This window comes from Argiope bruennichi, chromosome 5 (assembly GCF_947563725.1).
Source record: "Argiope bruennichi chromosome 5, qqArgBrue1.1, whole genome shotgun sequence".
NCBI lineage: Eukaryota > Metazoa > Arthropoda > Arachnida > Araneae > Araneidae > Argiope > Argiope bruennichi.
This window is the reverse complement of record NC_079155.1, coordinates 56023329-56049185: the sequence shown is the minus strand read 5'-3', so window position 1 is coordinate 56049185 and position 25857 is coordinate 56023329. Positions and strand designations below refer to the sequence as shown.

The window sequence follows — 25857 nt, the reverse complement described above, 5'->3', positions numbered from 1 at the left end:
CTGTTAAGCATAATTAGATATTCATGATCCTTTGATTAAAGGAAGCAGTCGAGTCTCATGACATCATTAAAAACTTAAGTGTCTGAGTAATCGGTTTCAAATTGCACATTGTCTCATATAATAAAGCGATTTCCTTTTCTGATTCTTCTTCATGTACAGTGCACACATGATAAGCATGTCTTTCTCCTTTAAGTTCAAAAGCTATGGTAATTAAATTTTCATAAGCTCCCAATAATGGAAAAAAATAGCACGATTACTGATTTGATTTAAGGAGATTATAAAACAGAATTTCGATTGGAAGTATAGATAATTTTTTTAAATTTTAAAATGGTCTAAAAATTCAAATTTGTTCTCTGATATTTTAAGATGTAATAGCGGAAAAAATGTCAGAATTTTGCTTAATTTTTAATTAAAATTTCAAAAAGGAAACGTTCTGTTCAATTAACATTTATCTTTCATCAGAATACAAGGAAATGTTTAATGCCCTTCATGAAAGACAGATTATTCTTCCGAAAAGTACATCCATTATTATACTACACTTCGATTATTTTTATCATACTCTGAAAAAAAATAAGCAAAAAACACATCTATTAATTTTTGGGGTAGAGAAAGGAAAAACCAATTTATCAATTTTTTTTTTTTTTATTTTTTTTTTTTTTGCTTACAGATTGTGCTTGTAAAGTAAGCATTTATTAGCAGTTTTTAAAAATTAACGTCTAGCAGTTGCCATTTAGAGGCTAAAAGTATTGTGATCTCGAAACATATTTACATGATCGATAAATATTATAAAATGCAAGTGGGACGTCGTCTTGGCATGGGGGTAGCGCGTCTTCCCCGTGATTTCGGCATCCTGGGTTCGAGTCCCGGTTTGGGCATGGTTGTTCTCCATCTGTTCTATCTGTGAGATGTATGAATGTGCCCCCCTGTAAAAAGGGGTTGTGCAGGCGAATGTGATGCGTGAATAGCTAAGACGTACTCTTGGTTCTAGTTGGCGCTACTAAAACAAGAGACGCTTCCTTGGCTTAAAATCGCTGCCTTCGCCAGCGAGCTTGCCCATGGCACCATTAGGAACAACAAATGCAAGAAGAATATAACAGGTGTTCTTAGAGCTATTTATTCAAGCATCTAAAAGTAACACGAAAGAAATTAGTGATGTATTTGATCTGTAATGTTAAAATATAATTGTATGGTCCTTAATTTCTTCTTTTTCATTAAGAGTAGAAACCCTGTCTGAGAACTTTTAACCCTTCTTTGCATGATGATGAAAATTTCCATCATAGCATTTAGAGAACAGAAAATTGTATTCAAAACAGATGTATTGTAAATTGGTAGTTGCTAGCAACTTTTTCCGCGGATATTGCGTACTGAGGAACGTAAATGTTTAAAAAAATCGAATGTCACAATCATTATAGCGGGTTTGAACTTGTCATTCCGCTGTTTGTTGTGGTTGGAAGAAACATGCGATTTCTTGAATATTTTTTATAACTAATGTGATTTTTTTTGCTAATAAAATCGATAATGAGAGGGAAAATTTAGAAGAGAGAGACATTGAAGATTTTGTACTGAGCTTAATGTATAAATTTCAACCATACTGTTTTTAATTATATTATATATTTATACTAGGCTTTTTTTAAACATTCTTCCTTTAATCTAGAGCTTGATTTATTTCACAAAAAAAGAAAAAAATCATGTAAAGAAAGATTAATACTCCCATTAATTTAATGTAAAATAAATATATCACGAGCAAAAAAGAATTCGAGAATACTTCAATGCCAATTTACAAAAAAACTAATCTAACAATAAGTACAAATATATATAAATTATTTATTTACAATCCATTACAAAAGAACAGAATTTACAAATAATTATTTCATTTTCCTTTCAGTTGCTGTAGTGGTGGCATTTTTTATTTGCTGGGCCCCCTTCCACGCTCAGAGACTGATGGCAATTTACGTAGTCCACCAGACTCCAACCGCCGTCATGATCTACACTACCCTCACCCACATCTCGGGTATAACATATTATGTGAGTGCAACCATCAACCCCATCCTATACAGTATTATGTCCAAAAAGTTCCGGCACGCTTTCAAAAACACGCTGGCTCACTGCTGCAGAAAAAATGGATCTTACGATCGGAATTCTTTGAGATACAGCAGCTATGCCGGATGTCAGACGAGTGTGGTGCGAGCCAACAACGGTTCAAATTTCAATAATAATTCCAGTTCGACACGAAAGAAAAAGCCACCGCCTGAAAAAGAAGAAAACAGGAATGGTAACACAGAATGGAGACATTTAGCAAATAATAACGGAATAAAAAGGGAAAGTGTTCTTAGTATGGAACCATGAGTAAGTTAATGAACTACAGTGAAATAGAGGAATAAAAAATAAAAAATTTTGGGGATCATTACAATTTTTATGTGGGCCAGCATAAAGGAAACAATTCTGGTAATTACATATTTTTGTCATAAAGACAAAACTCAACAAATTTGTTGAAAACTAACTCTGTGAGTTTACTTGTAATATTAGCGTCCTACTTTGAAGGTGAAAGCAGCAGAGATTCGTTGAATGAATTAATGGTGTAGAAAATATTTAAAAGAAGTGCTTTCTAAATATATTAAACCAAAACTTTTACATTCAATGATATATATCTTCAGTACCTATTTCACTTTAAAGTATTAAGTAAACCAGGTTTAATATGTTCGTTTTGGAAAACACAGGAATAATTATATCTTATAATATTTGACATACAGACTGTGATTACTAAAAGAAGTAGAAAATGAGATTCCAAGAATATCGATTTCCTATTTTTCTTGTGATTAAAAATAGACCGTGAGGCTCTGAAACCTGTGAAAGACTTAAGGAAATGACATATAAAGTGGTGTTCATTCAATTTGATATAAATTGTATGGAGTCATATCATTCTTTAACAAATAAATGATTTTTTTTTAATCTTTCATTACAAAGGATCAACGAAATATTAAAAATTCTAAAAACAGCTCAATTACTGTGCAGCCTGATATATGAGACTTATTCTGGAGCTGACGATTTTTAAACATGGTTAGAAATAAAATAGTAAAAACCTTTTTTACCATTATACTTTTAAAAATAAATATATTCAAAAGAGTTTAAAATATTTATTCCTTTAAAACTCAGACATTAAATGTACTGGAAAAAAGGGGCGGGGAGTTCCCATCAGAGTATAAATTACTGAGTTACAAGGAATTCTTCATAAATTGAATATGCAATATCAGAAATCCACAAGAGCAATAGTTTTATGTCACATAACTTTACATCAGGATGCAAGTAACATTATCCAAAATGACGATTTTTAATATGTGGCAAAGCCAAAAGTATTGAATGAAATGCCCCAGATTTCAAAAAGACACAAAAACAACTGAATTTTTAAAACCCTTGTCATCAACATACTGTAATGCAATGATTTTAATTTACTATATATTTCAAGCAGTAATTATTCTAAACATTTCTTCAACCTCTTTAAAAAATGATTAAATAAAAACTGCAATTATACCATCACCTTATTTTCAGAAATGCTCCTCTTCCTTTATAGCTTTAAAAACTAAATGGAAATTATACAAATTTATCATATATATATAATATACAATTTGTCTATATAAAAGGCTATCAACTTATTTTTTTAGATTAACATAACAAATCTCAAGATGCCCTCTTAAAGTGGGGTTTATATTAAAGAAACAAGAAAATCGCTATTTCCTTTTTCACAATAAGTTAAAGAGGAAGGACAATCTGTGATCTACTTGGGACATCCATATATACCTATTTATATCTGCCTTGAAGATCTGTCTAGTTGTTGATAATGTACCAATTAATGCAATATGGAAATGAAACTACATAAAGTGCAATTAAAATTTTTCAGATATAATTCAATGCTTTAGATGAACATAATGACTTTATAGTACAACAGCCGAATAAAAACTTAACTCTCATTTGATAATTGCATCAATTTCCATATCAAATACGAACTTTCAGATTTAATTTGCATCAAATCCAAATACATAGAGTGAATTTTAGATAAAATTATGTCTTGTATCAACAACCTACTATCTCAGAGTTACCTATTTTGTAAAACCTGATGATAAAATATTAGCACAAATTACATGGAAGCACAAAAACAATTTAGAAATGAAGGTAATCTGTGATAAAATTCAAAATTTTTAATATCACATTATAATATTTTCTATGAATGCAAGGTAAAATTGCTAGGATGTCTAAATTGTAAACAATAATATGATTCAAAGAGATTAACTAAGAAAAGCTGTCAAAAAACAGGCATTAAATTTTTAAGATTCACAGGAATTTGAAAACTGTATATTTATTTTAACTTTTAACACTCAATTAATAATGTCAAAGATCCTCAAAAAAATTAAGGATTCTTTATGCAAAAATATCTTCTTTCCCTTCTTCTAAAGATAAAATCAATGGCCTCTTATCATTTAAAACTAATCTTGTCTTCTTTTAATGTCAAATTCAACTATTGCACAACAACAGGATAAGAAAATAAAATGTATAGAATTATCTAAAAGATAGTTCAGCACGTTGTGAAGTCCTAATGGTTAAAAGGTGGTTCAAGCTTTCCATAAATTTATTCCAAATGATGAAATTCTTCTATGACATCTTTCAGTGATATGTGCTAAAGATGCAATAATGGACATTGATAGATAGGATACAAGAGAAAAAAAATAAAAGGATGTTACAATAAATGGTATTTTTTTCAATCCAAATTATATATAATTAAATTGAATCCAATTTAAAATAATAAAATTCAATCAAATATTGAAAATTTTATATATTTTAAATTCAGTTTATCTTGACATTTTATATGCAAGTTCAATACCTGCTGAGAGAGACACCAGCTGACACCTGATATTAATAGGTATATTTCAATAATTCTTGCACAAAGCAGTCTCCATGTTCCCATTAATGTGCTTAAATATCTATTATTTTTAATTAAATAAGCATTATAACATTATACACCATTTTTGCATAACTGGTAAAAAAAATTCTATATTTGAGCATTGTTGCTTATTTGTTTGTAAAGCCTAGTTATTATACATAAGGGATCAATTTGGGGTATGTGGAACAGTGAAAATAGATCCAGGAGTCGCAAGTAAAAAAAAAGGTCGAGGAATGGTTAAAACCTTTTGCATGTTAACACTAGGGTGAAAATATAAAATCTTAATCTGTTCATTGACAGCTCATATTCAAGTAGAAGAATACTAGTGGAACAGCCTTTAGGAATAAAGAAATGTTGATACAATTTTAATGTATTGAAATTTTTTAAGTACATGCAGTGTATATTTCATGATTCTAAAGTTAGGGAACAAAAAACAAATCCTGTATATGTTATTTTATTTGTTATTAAAGAAATCGTGAATTAATTCTTACGAGAATGTCATGAAAAATTGGCCAGCACAAGAAAAGAGAATATCAAGAAAAGAAAAAGCTTGTTCCAAGAACTTTTAAATTCAAGGATCAATTTTAAATGTTGTCATTCAAAAAAATATACCAAAGAAATTCTTCAGCCACTATATCCAATGTAACATTATACTTGTATACAGAAAACAGATGTCTAAAAATCACTTGTTGAATGTGACATTAGAATACTGCAACATTTACATGAATGATACAAGAAATGAAGGCTTCAAGAACAGGTGTAAAAACATTGATTCAAGAATTCCTGATCGAAGAAGCTATTTTAAATATTATGTCAACAAAAATAAAAGCCAAAGAAATTCTTTGAACATTGATTTGTATTACCATCAGACTAATATGACAGATAACAGTTCAACAGAAGAAAAACTCAGCTGCATTCTGAATACATGACATGTGAATATGACACTAGTTACAATGAATAATAGAGGCAGTTATATCCAATACAAAAAAAATGTAAAGAAAAGAATGTACTACATCATTTCAAAACAACTTTTCAAACACTTAAGTGTATATAGTTAGTATTAATTGATACCAAAGCCCCTAGAAGGAACTTGAGTTTGATATTGATGTCAAAGGTTAATATCCTGAATAAACTAAACTTCTCCAATTAAAATATTATTTATACTTTTCTTATTTTTCTTGTGACTGAAAAAGCTTCAATTTTTAAAGTATACTTTTTATATTGTTCAACTTTAAACTTTTTTAAAGTTCCTATGTATGTTTTAACTTAAATATATTGAAGGAATTTACTCTGGATATGGCAATAACAGTATTAAAGATTGTGAATATTATTTCTACTTAAGTGTTTATGTAATAATAAGCTAATAAAAAAAATTAAAAAAAGACCTGCATTTTTTATTTAAATGAAGTATAGTCATTTTAAATTATCGTTTTTCACAGTTTATTAGAAATTATTGACACTTTTAGAAAAAATAGTTTATTTGATAATTTCATAAATTCATTTGAAATTCCAAACATAATTAGCCAAAATCAGACATTTTTTTTCATATATCATGCTATATTGTATGATTCAAAACTGCATTTATATAGATTTTTTTTAATATTATGTAGGATATCAAGATCAATTAATTAAAATTTATTTAAATAAGTACGGAGAAAAAAAATACTTAATAGATTGGGGGTTTTTTGTGTTTTTTTTTTTGTTTGTTTGTTTTTTAATGGGACATTTAATACTTCTTTTAAAAAACTAAGTTTTAATATGATAATAATTTTAGCATTAAGATTAAAAATTAAATAAAAAGATAGGACTTTAGATTTGGAACTGTAACTGCTCACATTAAGATGAATAATTTAACTTCTATAACAAAATAATAATATGCATAGTGAATAAAAAATGATAACAAATTGCTAAATATGCATACAGTTTTGCAAGTACAAACTTTAAAAACAGTAAACACAGTAAGCATTGTTCTAAAATAGTATAGTCAATCAATTGTCAAATAAGTTCTTAGAATAAAAATCTCTTGATCATTAGAGGGCCTAGCCATTATGATCCCATTTACTCAGAAAAATTGTTTTTTGAAATATGAGAAATAAAACAGTTTTGAAATACCTTTTACTTACAGATATCAAATATTTAATAAAATCAATTAAAGCTAATGACTTATATGCACATAAATTTAATGTATATTATATCATTTTTTTAATCATAATTAGTTTGAACCGCAATCAAGAGATGCTTATTTAAAATTGTTAAAATGAAATTAACATGCAAAAACTTTAATTTAAATAAAAATTAACAACACTCTTTCAAAGTAAGGATATATAACTTCATATATATATTTCCAGCATTGTTAGAATATGAGTTGACATGGCATTACTTGGTGCAGAACACACATTTAAAATGCAATTTTGGCTTGAAATATATGAAAGAGTATAAGATATCAACAAATCCAACTTTTTATCTACTCAATTTCATGAATTCTCCACTTAACTTTTTAATAAGTAAGTCATGTAATTAATGGCAAAAAAGTATGTTTTTCTACAATAAGTATTAAAATTGTAACACAAACAAAAACTTTTACTTCTAAAAATTATATCAAATTTATTTACTTTTAAAAGTAACAAAATCAAAAATATTTCTAAAAAAACCCATAAAAGTGCTCAAATGAAATAAACTTAATTTTTTTAGAAAAGGAGTGGACTCATTACAATCATTTTATAAAACAAATGGCTTCAAGATGCTACCCATCCATAAATACAAAAGAAATAAAGTTTATTTAAAAAATTTTATTACCTGTGATGATTGAGAATTATCGGTTATTGAATAAAATCATAAAATTATGGTCTGATGATTTCAATTGGGAAGTTTTCAGTTATTATATGTTCATCTTCAAAAACTACAACTACATTCACTTCAAATTCTGAAAAGAAATGGAAAATAATATAAAAAGGAATTTTATATATATATATATATATAAAAAGCACAATATTAAAAAATATATGTTTATAAATATTTACAAACCCAGCAAGTATGGTTGATTTATATATAAAAAAGCATATTTTCTATTTAAACATTTTCTAACAAAAAGACTCAATATTACTTTTTTTTATAATAATTTATGTAATGTATGTTTTTAACTTAAAAAAATAAATATCTATCATAAATACATACAAACTAGGGAAATAGAATTAAAAGTTGTTTAAAGCAGAAATTTTCAAATTTAAAATAAGTTTCAGTTTCAAAATGAAAAATACTGTAAAATAACTGAATGCTAAATCACATATAAAACACTAGAATCAAATATGAGCAACATAAAAAGTGGTTTTATAAAGGATAGTTATTAATTTATGAAGGACAATTGTGACATTTATCCATGTGTTTATAAGGAAATATCACTTGTTTAAAACATCAATTTTCAGAAATTTCAAAAAATACAGACTAGCCTACGATACAGATACTTGTGCTAATTCATTGTTATTGCAATTATAGTTCATCAGCTTTTTGTTTGTTTTTCAATTGAAGTATTTAAACTCATTTTCCAAAATAAATTCAATAAAATATTTTAAAATTGTTAAATATTTTGTTTAATAATTTAGTTAATTATTTTAGTAAAAAGATCAATAGATATAAGGAAATGAATCTAAAATACCAAAAGTTTTTATCCAAAAACTTTTAATACTTTTATAGATAAGCAAAATTTAGATTTCGGTTAAACTAAAATTAAGCACATTTTCAGTATAAAAGTCAGTTTTAATGCTATAAATCAATAAAAAAGGATCAGTTTGAAATTTTTTTTTCTTTATTATATTTTTAGTAAAAACATGATTAGTTAATTTAAGATCTTGTGAGGAGAAAAAAGATGTATATTGAGATTATTTAAGTTAATGTTTATAGAGATGTCTCTTATTAACATATCGTTAGTCACATCACACACATGTAGACAATAGTAACATTTCCCAGAGGGCCACATTGCACACATATGTGAGACAGATATTTTTATCTTCATAGACATGATACATTGTACTTAGCATTATTACAAATGCATTTTATTTGGATGTCTGATATATTGACTATAAAGGAAATACCATTTAAGTATGGTTATCACAGATGTAAACTAATTAAATATGTTCGTACCATACTACTCACATGTGGGTAACAACAAAATGAGCTGAAAACTAATAATACTAAAATAATTTAATTAAATCATGCATCAGATGTATTTGATGTCAAATGAATGTGAATTACAAAAACATGCCATAACCCCCTGGAAAATAGTACTCACTTGACTATAGTATAAAACTGTTAAAATATTATATAATGCAAAAAACTTTTAGGCAGTAAAATCTAATAAGGGCAAACATAAAAATTAAAAAAGAACTTTCTATGCAAGATATAATTATTTCATGAAAATCAAAATTAATTTTTTAAAAAAAATAATAGTTTTGTTAAAAAAATAATAAAACTAAAATGAAGTTCATTGATTAATTATATATCAATCATTCAAAACTCAATTTTTTTCTTTTACACAATAAAATTAAAATAAACAAACTGTAATATTTCAGGAATGAAAGCAGATAACTGCATTTATTGGCTATTAATAAAATATTTAATTTTCCTAACTGCAATCAAATTCTAACTGATATACTTGAAGTTCGAAATTTTTCTATCTATCTAAGCATTCAATAATTTGAATTTTTTTCTTTTAATCGCTTTTTTAATCTTCCAATAATATTAATATATTTAATACAAAAGTTTTAATTATGAAACATTTTGTTGGACAATTTTACTGAAAATTTTAAATCTTGCTGATTTAATAGAATGATTGCCCTCATATGATGGGCCAACCACCTAATCAATAATGATATTAATAAAGATAATTATTTTTTTAATTAGCTCAAAATAATGATATACATATTTGTAGTTTCTTTCAATACATTTCTAGCCAAACTGTGATTTACATTAGTAAATCACAGATAATTACAAAGTAAATCTTTATATTTTCAGTTTTTTCAATTAGAATTAAAAATATTGTAAAAAGCCAAATTTGGAAATAAATTTACTACTACAAGATAAATAAAATTAATTACAACAAGCAAAGATTTACTTCCACACTGTAACAGGTAGAAAGGTTACAAATTCAAACTCATGGCAAAATGTGGAAATAAAGCTAGTAAATCATGATTCACTTCATTGAAATTGTAAATATATATAGGTTACTTTAATCTGTAGAATTTGAATTTGTATTACAAATTAAATATTACCAATGAAAAAATTTGAATTACAACAAATTTTAATATGAGAATGGCAACCTGCAGAAACAAACTGTGCATACCTTTTAGACATTTTTTTGTGCTAGCAGAAAATAGAAATTTTCAGATTTTAATAAATGATAAAATAGCTCTGAATAATTTAATTGATGTATCTGATAAATTCAATGATAAATGCAAATGAATGATGATTTAATTCAATGATAAATGCACCTGAATATTTTTTTATATGAACAGTATCAAAATATTAGGAAATTCACTAAATTTAAAACTCTGGATTTGCTTATAAAATAAAGTATTCTAATGAGGATACTTGAAACATAAACCATTTTCAAATCCAACCCAATGCTGAATAAGAGCCTTATGAAATAAACAGCACAACAAATTTGTAGCTGTTGTGTTAAAAAAATATCATAAATGTACAATGGACATATTTGATATCATACTAAATATTTTTCAAGTAAACAATAGGATAAAATCTATACATACCAATTTTAAAGTTGTTTGTTTTAAGTGTTGGACATGTAAAAAGTCTTGGAAATATCATATGAATTGGAATCAAAATGTTTCTGCATACATCTCCTTCACCAATCTGAATATTTTGTATTTCAGTAGCTATGATACAAGAAAATTAATCACAAATTTGTTACTAAAAATCAGAATTTTACATATATCATATTAATCAATTTTAAATTGATCATTAATTTTATTTTATTATATTTTATTTTTTTATCCTTTTCAGATATCACCTCGCAACTAGCAACTAGCAACTCTACCTATTTCAACTTTGCAATGTTAACAAGAGGGGAGGTGGGGGAATGAATTTTTTACAATCAATAACAAATATTTCCAGGTTGTTGTTTTTTTCCCCATATCTGATATATAAGATGTAAATATAATCAATAATATTCACTAACATTTGTGAAAAATCTAGATTGTTCATGTAAACTTGATTAACAACATTGATTTTTAAGCAGTCATATAAAAATTCTTACAAATTGGCACTAAATTTCACAATGCTGATTTCAATTAAAATTTCCAAACTAATACTGAGCAAAATATAATATAAACAGTGATCACTGAAATGTACAATAATGCTATGAATTATATAAAACATGATTATATGCATTATATAACTAAATAATTCAAAAAAAGGTAAATAACTATGGCTTTAAATATAGAGTTAGAGTGCATAGAATATGAATAACTATCATTTCAAATTAAATTATGGATATAGGCAATATGAATTTTAAATAAAACAACACAGTATTCTGTGCCATAAAATATAGCATGAAGTGACATTTTGTATACAAGTATACAATAAGAGGCAGATTTCCGACTAAGCATCTATCTTGGGCTGCAAGCTAGTAGACTGAAAGTTTTATTATCATAGTTCCCATATAAATAAACCTGTAAAAATTCATATTCCAGAAATTATTAAATATTAGAATGATGTCATAATTTTGGGAAAATAACTAGCCAGGTTTCTATCTATTTCATTATATTTATTATAATATTTATTAATATTTAAGCATCTGTTTAAATAAAGTGTGTACAATGCAACTTATAATCATAAGAAAGAAATAAAAACATACCATCTCTACAAAATTACAAAAAAAAAAAAAAATCACCCTAAAATAAATTATTAACATAAAATTAAATTTAAAATATATTAAAATATAAAACTGAATTAACTAGTTTATTGAAAGAGGGTCCTCATATTCTATACTGTCTAGGGCTAAGAAATACTTAAATCTGCTGCCATGTAGAATTAACAAGAATTGCTATTACAGATCATAATGGCTTGATTAAAAAAATTATAATGGAAAAGTAATAGTAAAAAAGTACTACAAGTCATAACCATTGTTTTAAATATAGAAAAAAATATACAAAGTTAGAGCAAATACCATCTCGTGAGTATCCCTCAGAACATCCACAAGTCTCTACTCGGACTAACTGCAGTTCTACAGACCTTATAGGTGCATCACATTTTTCAATACATAGCTAATAAACAGAAAATAAATGTAAATAAAAATTTTAAAAAAATTAATTATAAGAAATTTATTTTATTTTTATTTTGATTTTTTTACATTCAGAAGCAATTATTTATGTTTAATAAATCATATATAAACATTAATTATTAAATAAAATAATTTAAAATATACTTTTTATTATTTAAATTTTATATGTTATATCAAAACAAAAAATTACATTAATTACAATTAAAGATTTGATTATCAGTAACAAAATTAACATTGAAAGTTATTTTTACTAAAAACAAGTAAAAATACTTAATAATGATTGTTTTCACGTTTTAAAAATGTATAAAGTTCTATACAATTTTTTATTATATAATGAAATATCAGTAAGTTAATGCCATTAGAAAAATAAAAATACAGTAAAGACTCTTAAAAAAATGTAAGAAATGATCATAAATTTATTTACCTTAAATGTTAGAATACATTAGATGATAAGTTATCTTAACGTTGAGTTATTTCTAAAAATCTCTAAAATATTTTGAAAATCAAACAATAAGCATATAGCAAAATATTTGTGAAAAAAATCAGTTGTAGGTTATTTATAGACAACCAATCATATATTACTATAATCATATATTTAATAATAAAACTGATGATTTCGTACCTCTCCAGTAAATGGCTGCATAATATTGCATGCAGTTGAATCAATCCGTCCTTTTATGACAAAATTTGGCATGTTTTTTCTCTAGGAAAAAAATATATATCCGATATTTAGTAAAAAAATATTTCAACTTAAATAAACAAAATTATTTACAATTAACAAATTTATTAAAAATAAAGTTAATTTTAACCTAAATGATAAAAATTCTAGATATTATATCCTGACAATCAAATCACAAAAAGAAAACATATTGTTTTTGTAAATTAATGCAAAAAGTCATAAAAATTATGATAGTTAAAAAAAAGTTATATACCCATTTTATTAAAAAGGACATGAGAGATATAAAGTATAATAAGATAAAAACAAAATGACAAAAATATTGAGAATATTAATACTTTTCATACTATAATAAACAGAATGGTGTATCATTATTTCTGTTTTAAAGATATAGTCTGAATTACCACACATCTACAATAACTTTTTGAACATGATTATATCAAGAAAATGAAAACTTAAAAATAAAATGAACATATATATTTTTAAAAAGACTGGACATAGAACTCACTGTAATTAATCTCTTTACTATAAATTTTTAATTATATATAAATGTTTGATCAATCTTTTCACACTGCACTATGCAATTTTAAACTGATTTAATTCAAGTTTTCTTCTAATGAAATATGCTCATCTCCATTTCACTACATTTGCACACCATAGCAAAATCCAATAAAGAACCAAACTAAAAAAATATTATTAGTATTGTTTACAATTAAATGGAAAATATCATATTTCATTAATATAATCTGGTTGCTAATAATCACAACATATTTTTTTTTTTAATTTGAGGACTGAATCTGTTTTGAAAAGGACTTTTTACTAGACCATTAATTTCACTTCAAGTAAAGGAGATAAAAAAAATTCTAGGATAGAAGAGACAAAAACAACAGATCCATTCAAGATACTAATAAATTTGACTAGTTTGAATATAAAATACTAGCATGACAAAGAAATAAAATTTAAAATTCTTAAAATTTAAATGCAATATTTCATAAGATCTAACTTTTTAAATTATTATGAGCCAATTATAATAAATGCCAAAGCATAAGGTAACACAAAATTGCAAGTGCATAACAAAGTGCTATATCTGAATAATTCCTTAAAATTTTATTACATAAAACATTATTTATAAGACCAATAAAGATCTTTTATAAACAATTTATATTTTCTTTACGAAAAGAATCACTAAATGAAATACAAGTAAACTTCTGAAAAAAAGTGTTTAAAAATGCTTTCTTTGATTAATTAAATTTTTATCTGTTATTTATCGAAAATTTATCTTTAAAATAATATAAGAAGTGTATCTCAATTTCGTTCTTAACTATCACTAAAGTTCATAATTTAAAGATTTAGCAATAGAGAGCAGAGAGTATCAGACACCATTCCTACTAAAATAAACAATTCTTTGATATTTGGGGTATTCTTCATAAAAATGGCTTCGTAATTATTTATTAATGACATGAATTGGCTGTTTTTCAATAAACTGTAAAAATACAAGAAAACTGAAAATAATATACAGATGAAGAAAAATTATAAATTTCCATTATCTCCTTTTTTCTATATAAAACTTAACTTGACAGATCATCTTTTCCATCACAAAAAAAAACTCGGATTTATTCTTAAAATGACTTTTTTGAAAGGTGAAACCATAATATTATCCTCCCTTGTAAATCTCCCAAAGTTTTTCAAGAAATACAAGTCAATTATTACAGAGTTGTGAACTCAAGTAAATAAAATAAAAAAAATCAAACAAGAAATTGAAAGTATTTTCAAGAATGTTTAAATGAGCATCCAAGAAATAATAATTGAATGCTTTATTATCACAATAACTTATTGCAAAATAATTGCATTAATTTCTGGATCAGAAATCAAAGCAACTTTATATATAACAATATTAAAGATTATGGTAATCTAATAACATTCTTCTCTCCATTTTTCATAATGTATTTAAAGAAATAATAAAGAATTTCAATGAAATTACTGAATAACTATATAAAACAGTTTCTTTTTAATTGTCTGATTAATCTTCTTCATAATGTTGTATTTTGTTGCTTACAACAATTTTTTTTTTCTATTAAAAAAGAATCAAAAATGAAAAAAGAAATTAAGGAGCCCTTTGTATAACAACTTCAAAAACCATGATAATTTAAAATTGATAAAAATATTTCTACAGTAAAATTTCTATTATTTTTTCTTATATTCTAAATAAATATCTTATGCTTTTCAAATTTTACAGATTATAAAATTCATGAATGCCTAAAAATCATTTCCAATGAAACTAACAATTTAAATTAACATCGCCATAAGGACAAAAAAATGATGTTTTACAATAAAATAAAATATATTTCATTCTCTTTATTAAATTTTACTTCATAAAAATCAGTTTATAATTCAAATGGCAATAATTTACAAATCATTTGGTATAATGCATATGAGAAAAAATAAATTTATAACAAAAAATGGTTTTAAAAATATTGAAATAAAGACAAACAGATGAAAGATTTGTACTCAAAATTAAATCATTTAGAAAAGTTTGTACACTTGATTTTGATGGTTGAGAGTAGAAAGATAAAATTTACAGGAGTCATTTATCACTTCTCTGAAAATATGCAATAAATAGAGTAATTTATTTATCCTTTTATTGCTAATATTATATTTAATTGTATTTTAATTAATTACTCCACTTTTCAGTAAAAATAAATATAAGAAATTTTTAATAATTACCTAAAGTGCTGACTACTGTGTAAGATATGTGTATTACATCATATCCACTTTTTTTCTTAAGATTCTAAAAACTATATAAAAGTAAAAGCCGCAATTGTAAAAAGAATTTATTATTTGTATAAATACGAAAGTCATGAAATAAAAGTTTTCATACATATCTGACATTCTGTAAAGATTCTGGAGTGATACTGAAATTTACAGGAACAGCTTTAGAATCTCCTTTTTGACTCTGAAATATTAATATTACATGTAAAATTATTAGTAATTTGCATTACCAACACAAAAATAAACTGAGCATTTTTAAAGAATATATGTGAAACTTATGACTGACTGAAGGATAAAAATAAGAAAGACATTTACACTAAAACAAGATTTTAAAAACCCTTTGCTATGCAGGGTTTGCAAACAAGATTTTAAAAACCCTTTGCTATTTAAAATCCCATGCACATTTTATCAACCTGAAAAGTAAAAAGTGTGAACTAATTTTAAAAATTAAACGAAAAGTAAAACAAAAATACAGTTAGACCTCACTGTATGGAAGAAAAAGATTTTCAAAACAAGGATGATTTCAATGTCTTGAGTTACATAAAAATTGCAGAAAATTGACACTATTACGAGATCTACAACATCTTTCGTACAAGAAATTTGACCAAGAGGAGACTAGGTATAAACTAAAGCAAAAATAATATCAACAAAATAAAGCAGAGTAAGTTACTGCAAAAAAAAAATAATAATAATAATAAATAATGAGCTGTGCCATTTGAAAGAGTTTAAAATTTAGATTTAAAAAATCATTTTAAAGAATATTTTAATAAAACATATTGATGCTAACAGCAAAAAAAAAAAAAAAAAAAAAAAAGAATCCACAGTAAAAAAAAAAAAACAACATTTTGCCATCTCATCATTTCCACTTATACTGGTAAAAAAAAATACAGTAGATCTCATTTAAACTTTAAGCTATGTTTAATTTTTTTAACATAGTATCTATCTTGATCGAGATTAAAGTAATTAAGTAAAATCTTAAATACAGATCCTGGAATAAATTAATTTATTTGCACTAGACTAGGCTCATGGACATTTTGGTACACTAATGAGATTAAGTTTCTACAAAAATGAATAAAATTTATGAATGGAAATTTGATTATGTTTCAAAACAGAAATTGGTTTATTTAAAGATATAAATATTTTATAACTAAATATATGGAATAAAGTGTATTGAAGTGATAACTGACTGCTTTGAAAAAAACTTTAATGAACTTTAAAGTCAATGTCTGAGACAATTTTTTTTTCACACTCTATATTAGTCATATGAGTAATAAAAGCAAAAGTTTTTACTGAACATATTAATGATTACAGCAGCTAAAAAGCACATAATACTTAACTGCAACAGCTATAAATAACTAGAAATTGTAGAACTAGACATTTAAAGTAAGATTTTTTTTTTTTTTTCAATTTTAGAAAAAATATCTAATTTTATGTATAAAAAAGTCAAAAGACTCTCCGTTGAAAATAAAAAATAGATAAAAAAGATTTAAAAAGCAGGATGAAATGGCAGAAATAAACAGTCATTTTTCCAATGGATTTCAAATTTTATTTGTAATACTGCTCTCATCTTTGTAATTATTTTTTGAATTACTAAGTTTTAATTATTTAATTAAAATTTAACTTTAAATTAAACTTTTGACTTTTTAATTATTCCTCTACAATGAGAGGAAGATTAAATATCTGTACAACTATTAATATTAAATATTTATACGACTAATCATTATTTTTAAGTTCACTCAACATATAATTAAAATTTTATAATATATACCTGATTAAAAATTTATTTCTAATTTCTTTATTTCTTATTTCTAATTTATTTTTAATTTCTTTCATTTAATTTGTTTGTTTGCAGAACAAATCAATAAAAAAGAAAAAAAAGTCTATTATCCTACTCATCCTGTCTTCCCTGAAGATATTATTATTAGTAGTAGTTCAGTGGATTTTATTCTTTCTTCCCATTACATTCAATTAACATGAATAACAGAAATTATCAATTTATTTTTCAAGTTCAAAGAATATAAATCATGGTCTTTAACAAAGGAATTTTTCATGCTTTAAAATAATTAAATAATAGATTTGAGAAAATATAATGAACTGGCACCAAATTATTTAGATTACTAATTCACTAAAAAGTATAAAACATGATTGATTTATGATCATATAAAAATAATACAGCAAAATATTTCAAACAATATTTAGTTCTACCCTTTAATTTATTCTTTATCATAAAATTCATGCATAACTGTTCTTTTAAAGTAACAAAAGCTGAGATTTTTTTTTCTTTTAAGTTTCACTGATTCAAGTTAAGTTAAGAAGTTCATCAAGTTTTAAGTTTAAGAATCAACAGTGCATTTCCACAAATTTGCTTAAAAATCAATTAAATGAGATCAGAACATTTTGTTATTTATTATAAAGAATACTTAATTTTTTTATGATACAAGTGAGAACTAAAGTGATAATATGTATTAAATGCCTAGAAGTATGGTTATGTTTTTATTAATGAATATGTAATTATTTCATTTGCTTAGCATAAAAACTGAGTTTCATATAGGCATACATTAAAAGAGATATATTAAAATACCCAAAAAATTTTAAAAGCATTCAGGATATTTTTCATAATTTTAAAATACTGCAGATCTTTCCCTGTCTTTTTTGTTTGAGTTCTACATGAGCCAATAAGGATTTATTACTCCAGGCTACTTACTTAACGTTATTTTTAAAGCTGTACAAGTGCAATTTTGGAAAGACACGATAATTATAAATTGCAATTCAAAAGACAGTTTGAGTTTGAGTTGCGTTTTCTGGCGCAAGAGCCATGTTTGGCCATGCTGCGGCAATCTAATGGTAAAATTATAAAAAGGTTTATAAAAAATTCATTTATTCAAAAACAGGATCAGCGGTATAAAGATAAAAACACATGAATAAAGATGAGACAGATATGAATAGAATCGAAACTATGATTTATAGGAATACAAAACAAAGAAGTAATTCGTTTAAACTTTTTATCACTAAAGGAGAAAACAATATGCTAAATGCAAGTGAAAAAATTAATAGCTTTTAAAAAATTAAAAATATTTGGGTGGTATTTTTCACCCACCAGGTCTTGTAATGTTAAAGATGCCGAGTTAAAGAAACGAGCACGATAAGAATTAAAAACAGGACATTCAATTAAGACATGTTGAACAGTAAAAGGAACTTTGCAACTGTTGCACATGGGTGCATTTTCTCCAAATATGAGATGTTTATGGGTGAAGCGCGTATGCCCTATACAGAGACGAGTTAACTTAACATCCATCTGCCGTATAGGATGAACAGGCCATAAAGCAATGTCCGTTTTAATAAAATGTAATTTATTTTGGATCTGCAGATCCCATGACATTTTCCAGTTAGAACAGATTTGGTGATAGATGGACCTTTTAATGTTGCAAAAGGGAATTCCTATGTTTAAAAAGGTTGTTGCAGATTTTGCAGCCAAGTCTGCCCTCTCATTTCTCAAGATGCCGACATGACTCGGAACCCAACAGAAAATGATTTGAAACCCATCATTCTGCAACAGTCGCAAAGTAAACAAAATTTTAATAGCAATCGGATGCATCCAATTGTCGTAATGTGAAAGTGTCTCCAAAGCACACATGCTATCGGAGTTTCAAAAGACAGAGGCAGCACTTAAATAGCACATACCAAAGTCAAACTTCCATACTATATCAATGGAAGAAAATTTGATCCTAATAAATTTAAAAGCATGTCATTCACATAGTACATTAAATCATAATCTTCTAGTTCTAAAGTCAAAATTTTATTGTAGGTTATGTAGACCTAAATGAGAATAGCAAGATTTAGTCTGATTTAGTTAAATTAATATTAAATTTTGAAACTATATGAGAGCTTTTTTGGAATGGACATCAAAATTTGATTACGTGGAATGACGAAGGGCTCAAACGATGAGATCATCAACTGAACTAGTACCATTCACAACAAACTGCCACAGCACACCAACTAGGAGACATCTGATCTCAATAGATTTAACATGAATAAATAAAATATCTTTGGTAGAATTGATTTGTAACAACAAATTAGAAAACTACAACTACCATTATTCAACTGGAACTGAAATCAGTAAGGAACCTTTTAGAGTTAACATGGTATATGAGAAATGTATAATTTTCAAAACTGCAGGTATAGATTCAGTGAAAAAAATGTTTATAATTGCAAATTTTCACCTTTTTTTAAGAAAGAGAAAAAGAAAAATAACATGTTTCGTTTTCCAAACAGAGGAATAGTTACAATAAAATAAAATGAAAGAATACTGAAATAGAACTGACTTCATATGTTTAACATGTCTTTAAATGATTAGATCATAAACACATTGTGATTTATCATATCAATTATAATCTGTACGTAGCAATAGTTCATTTTCTTGAGTTTACTGACAAATTGAAACTAAAGTAATTTTTGAAAAAAATGGCTTCACACTTTTCTATTTAAATTATTTTCTTATAACTTTTGATATAAAACAGTAAATGAGAACAATAAGCTATAATTACTTTGCAAAGAAGTAAATTTACATGGAAATATTTATTCTATTATTTTTAATTAAAAGAATAATGACAATAAAAACTGCATCTTGAGAAATTTTGGAATAAAAAATAAAGCATGCATACCTTATATTCCATAATGAACTCCAGAAGTTTCTGCAAATCTTTATTCAATAAAGATCGCTTCATTTCACATTTTAAGTAATACTGAAAGAAAGAAAATAAATTTTAGAGATCTGCACTTCTTAAAACAAAAGTTTCAGAAAATAAAGCATGTGAATGAAATAAATTATAATATATATATATATATATATATATATATATATATATATATATATAAAAGATATTATCAAAATAGAACCAAAAATATGAATAGAATATTAAATACAAAAATATCACTTCATATAACTAATAGTTTTACTTTTGGAAAGGAATGAAGTTTCATCCTATATCTCTGTAATTGTAAAACAAATAAGAATTTGAGAGATAAGAATTAAACTGATTATAAATTAATACTGGACAATTCCAAGAAGATTTATTATTTTAAAAAGTTATTGCCAACAGTAAAGGAAAACCAAAACAAAAGAGTAAAAGATTAAATGAATTTCTTAGAAAACATGTTTATTAGGTTCCATAGAATTTTTTAACACTGCATTTTAATAAACTTTCTGCATCATCTTTCAAGATCTACTAAGATAACCTAAATATACTTTTCCAATTAAAATGCTGTAAGTATTTAATCAATCTTTTGTGGAATCACCAATGTATTGAGAAAAGTATGATAATAGTATGATAAATAAAAAATAAAAACAGACTAACATATGCATTTTAGTTCTTCCTCTACTAACATGAATCAATTATGAATGCAGTAAACCATAACTATGGCAAGATCTTATTACAGCAAATTTTAATATGTTACAGCTGATTTCTGAATATACATTTAATATATCATTTTATTTATATAAACTTTTAGATGGCAAAGCTAACAAATTTCAATAACAAATCTATATTATTTTAAGAATCCATTCCATTTTCCACACAGTTTCTGTTCCCATAGGTATTACAGACCTTTTTAATTCCCAAAATGATTCTGAGAAAATTTTGTCATTTTTTTTCCCCAACCAGATGACCACCTTTGCATACATGCTGCTATAGATATCATAATATGATGTTATTAGAATTTCTTTCCTATCAGATATTATACAGGAAATATACTGAATTTTTTTTTAATTCCTTTATCAATATTGTAATTGTGTGTATTGTGCTATTTTAAGAAGATATTGCACAATTCCATTAAATGGTAACCTAAAGAGTACCACAAAGTAAATATTTTTGACTATGTACTATTTTTATTTAGCAGAAACTGAAAACAAAAGATTGTTTCAGAAATTAAAATAAAATTGACTTCCCTATATATTATGATACATATTGTATATTTTAGTACAACAAACAATATGCTTTACTGCTCTCAATATAAGATTTCTGAACAGAAGATTGAAATCTTAACAAAACTTTATATATAGTTGATGCCTCGCTATAAAATCTAAAATAGCAGGACAGCAGGTTGTAAAATAACATTTTCAGGTACACTATATATATATATATTTCTAAAACCCACTTTTATTTATATTTTCTGGCTTCTATGAACAAACCAGCATTTTATTAATATTTGTTACGAGTCTTCATTATATATTTAAAAAATGTATTACAAAAGTCCAATAATAAAAATACTATAGACATTTACAACAGACTATTGTTTTTTTTTTTTATTTCATAGTAAATTTTCAACTGCATTTATCAGAAAAAGTTTCAAATCAGATTATTTGATCATTCTAATTTAGTTATTAGATTCACAAAATTGCAATATTGGTTCAATAACTGTTTATAAAAGTGATATCATCAAAGGTTCAAAATGGGATTTAAATTAAATAAGGAAAAACTGGGTATGATCATGTAACATATTAGAAAATTTGAAAAGAAATGTTATTTCAAGTTGTGACAACTTTAAAAGGTATTTTTAACGAAATGGAATAATTAAATTAATATATTTAGTAGAATAATACAGAATTAGCTCACTGTTACACTGCCATCTTTTTGTTTTCTCATTATTTAGATAAATTTTTTGATGATCCCTTTTTTATGTTTATAATGTATTAAAATCACAAAGTTTATGTTTATTAAACAGATGTGTAATGTGTGTGCTTTCTTACATCATGCCAAGCTGTTTAAGTGGGGGGGGAGGATTGAGGTAAAGCAATGTCATAACTAATAAGAAACATTTTTAGCATTTATGGCATCATCTATGTACATGTATTTTGTAAAAGAGAAGCATATCTACATTTTTCATGAATTCAAAAGACAAATAGTGGATATAAAGAATAAAAGATACTAATAGAAATGTTTTGGATTACATAATTTAGAAAGAATCAGTAACTATGCAATCACCATCAGGAATAAACATTTTCTAATATTTTATTTATAATGTTAACTATCAAAATTTAAAATTTTCAAACAAAGAAAGAACATTCATTATACCTTAGTAATTCCATACTTATAATATGAAAGAAAACCACATTATTATACATTACACAATATTTCAATCACTTTTCTTCTCGCCAGTAACAAAGTTATAAAAAGCAGACAAGTGTCAGCAACTAATTTACACTAAAATTAATTTGAAATAAGTATTAGAAATAAGAGTAAAATACTTTACTGTATTAATAAATACATTTATGTATGATTTACTTCTTTACTGATCTATAAAAATCTCCAAAGAATTTTCACTAACTTAAAAATCTTCCCATCATTTACATCACTATTCCTCAGACCCCTTGAAAAGTATAAAAGTGAGATAATATTGCATCATGATAAACATACCAAACAAAACAATTATAATAAAGACATACCTGAATACTTATAAAAACTCCATGATAAGTTTCATATAATGTCCTATTAGTTCTGGGTTTCAATGGTATTTCAAAAGGAATTTCTGTCCGTCCAGGAGGTAATTTGCCTGGTTTGGCAATTTCAATTATAGAACTGGTTAATAAAACTGGCTGGATATGAGAAGAAAAAAAAAATATTAAAAAATATTGTAAAAAATATGCATTGTCTGATGAACACTAAATCATATTTTATTTTTAAAAACTATTAAGTATACTGTTAAGTGATACCATTAAGAATAGCAATCTATTCTTTTGATTTAATACATTAACATCTCATTATGAGAAGACGTCATAATTTGAACATTCAATCAGACAGGGTGATAAATCATACTACAAATCTTCGTATTACATTAATGTGAAGACATCTGAAACATTGTAGATTCAATGACTAAAATACGCACACATTTTATTTTTGATAAAACAAATTTTAAAACAGCATCTTTCAACCCAGAAATTGATTATGCCTTATAAATTACGCTGTAATAATTTCTTTGATGGGGTTAAGCATATACATATATATAATTTCATGTGCATATTTCCTTTCAAAATATATATTAAACTCTTTTAATCAAACAATCAATAATGTGGTATATCATAATCATTGCATCGTTTTGAACAAAATCTTTTTCTTTTCCCCCTTTTAAATATTTTTAATTTGGAAATTTGCTTCAAATACCTTTTTAATTATATAAGTATAGGAATTTAAATATAAAAGCTCATTTCTACCTAAATTTAATTTAAAAAAGCATTCTAAGAGAATTGAAAGAATGAATCAATGTAAAAAAAGCACATATTCTACTTATTCTGTTTAAATAAAAACCTTGGAAATATATAGGTTAAAATGCAAGATAACTGAGATTTCTTCTATTTTTTTTTAAAGCTCAGAGAACTTCATATTAAATTATGCAAAGTTTTCTTTAATTAAATAGGTAACATACATGAGATATATGTATAGTTAGCCCTCAACTTAACAAAATCAACAAATGTTCTTGAGTTTTATGTCACTAACTTGGAATCTTCATTAAATGGTTAATTTTTAATTTCCATCTTATAATAACTTATAATGAATAATACAATACACAGAACCCCCATAATTATAATGGCAAACTACCACCATTAACCATGATAATAATGTTTGAAGCATGACAGGTAATATCAAGATCATACAGGTACTGTATATTCTGCAGAATCAGCAATTAAATCCGCAGTCCTTAGATATTAGTCCAAGATTTCACATTCAGGCCATTACTAATATCAAAATGAATACATATTTTTGTAATTTATGTTTTATTAGCTAGAAAAATTTATTGGAATAACCAAATAAATTCAACATGTGTTATTTATTAAATGGTTGTATGAATTTCCAAACTTCGTCTGCAATCTAATTTATTTAAAACTACATCATTATCTACATCATCAGGTTACTTTCCAGGATATGTATATTATGCTGGCTTTCTTTTTCCACATTGATTCTAGTACATGCTGGAACTAAAAATGTTTTCTTTGCAAGATTTCATTTTAACTCTATATAAACCCAAAAAATATTTCGAAGGTCTGTTTTAACTCATTCCTATCTTCCTATTAACTTCACGGTACTATCTGGTCATGATTCTTACAAAGAAATCTTGATAATGGATAAAAATTGAATTCCTTCCATAATATCATGAAGAATACAAATTGCTAATGAATTCTACACCTGCTTCTCTTTAAATCAAAGAATAATTTACATACATAAATATATTAAATGATGATTTAAATTCATCACACGTGTCTGTAATATAATACAAATAAAGTCATATATTCTAAACATCTATATCATATTAATGCAAGGATTGTTATCCTTCAACATCTTTAAAACAGAACATATTTATATACATAGTATGTTTTCTTGGAATCTGATTTCAAAATTATGTCACAGAAAATGCCATTGCAAAAAATAAGATTTGTGAGGGGGGATAGAATGTTTTCTTTTGTTTTATTAGCAAATTTCTTTTAAAATAATTCCAGTATTGTGTACTAGCATTTTGAAACATTAATTTTATTAATCGTCACTTCAGAGTGTATGAAATAATAATATCAATATCAAAAAGAAAATATCAACAGAAAAAAAAATGACATGTCACAGCTCAATTTATATCACCTATTCTTATTACAAAGAATTCATACCTTTGCAGATGAATAAAACGCTTCCAGAATTCCTACATTTTTCGCACTTAATTGCATAGTAACATTTCCTTCCATTGTTAAAGTGATCCCTTCATGTTTAACTTCGGATTTACTTTCTACTACAACATAACCTATAATGATTTCCTAAAAGAAAAAAGCACAAACTTCAATGCAAATATTTATCAGTACGGCTAATGATAAAATAAAAACAATCATTATAGTTTTTTTTTTGTTTTTTTTTTTTTTTGTATAATGTCAATATTTAAATAATTATTATGTTTCGGTACAAAATGAAATTAAAGGCACTGTCACGGAATAATATATAAAATTATCTCCTTCTAAAATAAATTACAGTTGCATAATTAAGACATAAATTTCGATTCAATAAAGACAAACCTCTTCATGATAAATTTTATTCACTCGTTTTAATCTGATATCTAATGTAACAGACATTTTTGTACAGCGAATTCAAGATAGCAGACAGCAAACACAATTTCAAAATAAACATAATTTACAATACAAAATAAACAAAATAAACAATA

At 25.3% G+C, this 25857-nt stretch overlaps 2 protein-coding genes across 2 annotated transcripts in view; one reads left to right on the top strand and one right to left on the bottom strand.

The window, feature by feature from the left end:
• LOC129968674 (pyrokinin-1 receptor-like) overlaps nt 1-6236 on the top strand; it is a 143564-nt gene extending 137328 nt beyond the window's left edge. The window contains exon 2 of the mRNA XM_056082806.1: nt 1886-6236. Within this exon, the coding sequence (XP_055938781.1) occupies nt 1886-2346 (461 nt within the window). The 3' untranslated portion in view covers nt 2347-6236. The remainder of the gene's footprint in view (nt 1-1885) is intronic.
• On the bottom strand, nt 1805-25857 carry LOC129968675 (vacuolar protein sorting-associated protein 26C-like). The gene is made up of 10 exons (XM_056082807.1): nt 25712-25857; nt 25316-25459; nt 23111-23260; nt 20331-20411; nt 15779-15853; nt 12847-12927; nt 12111-12207; nt 10693-10818; nt 7730-7856; nt 1805-2248 (listed from the first exon to the last, which is right to left on the bottom strand). The coding sequence occupies exons 1-9, from the start codon at nt 25766-25768 to the stop codon at nt 7774-7776; spliced, it is 894 nt and encodes a 297-aa protein (XP_055938782.1). The 5' UTR covers nt 25769-25857; the 3' UTR covers nt 1805-2248; nt 7730-7773.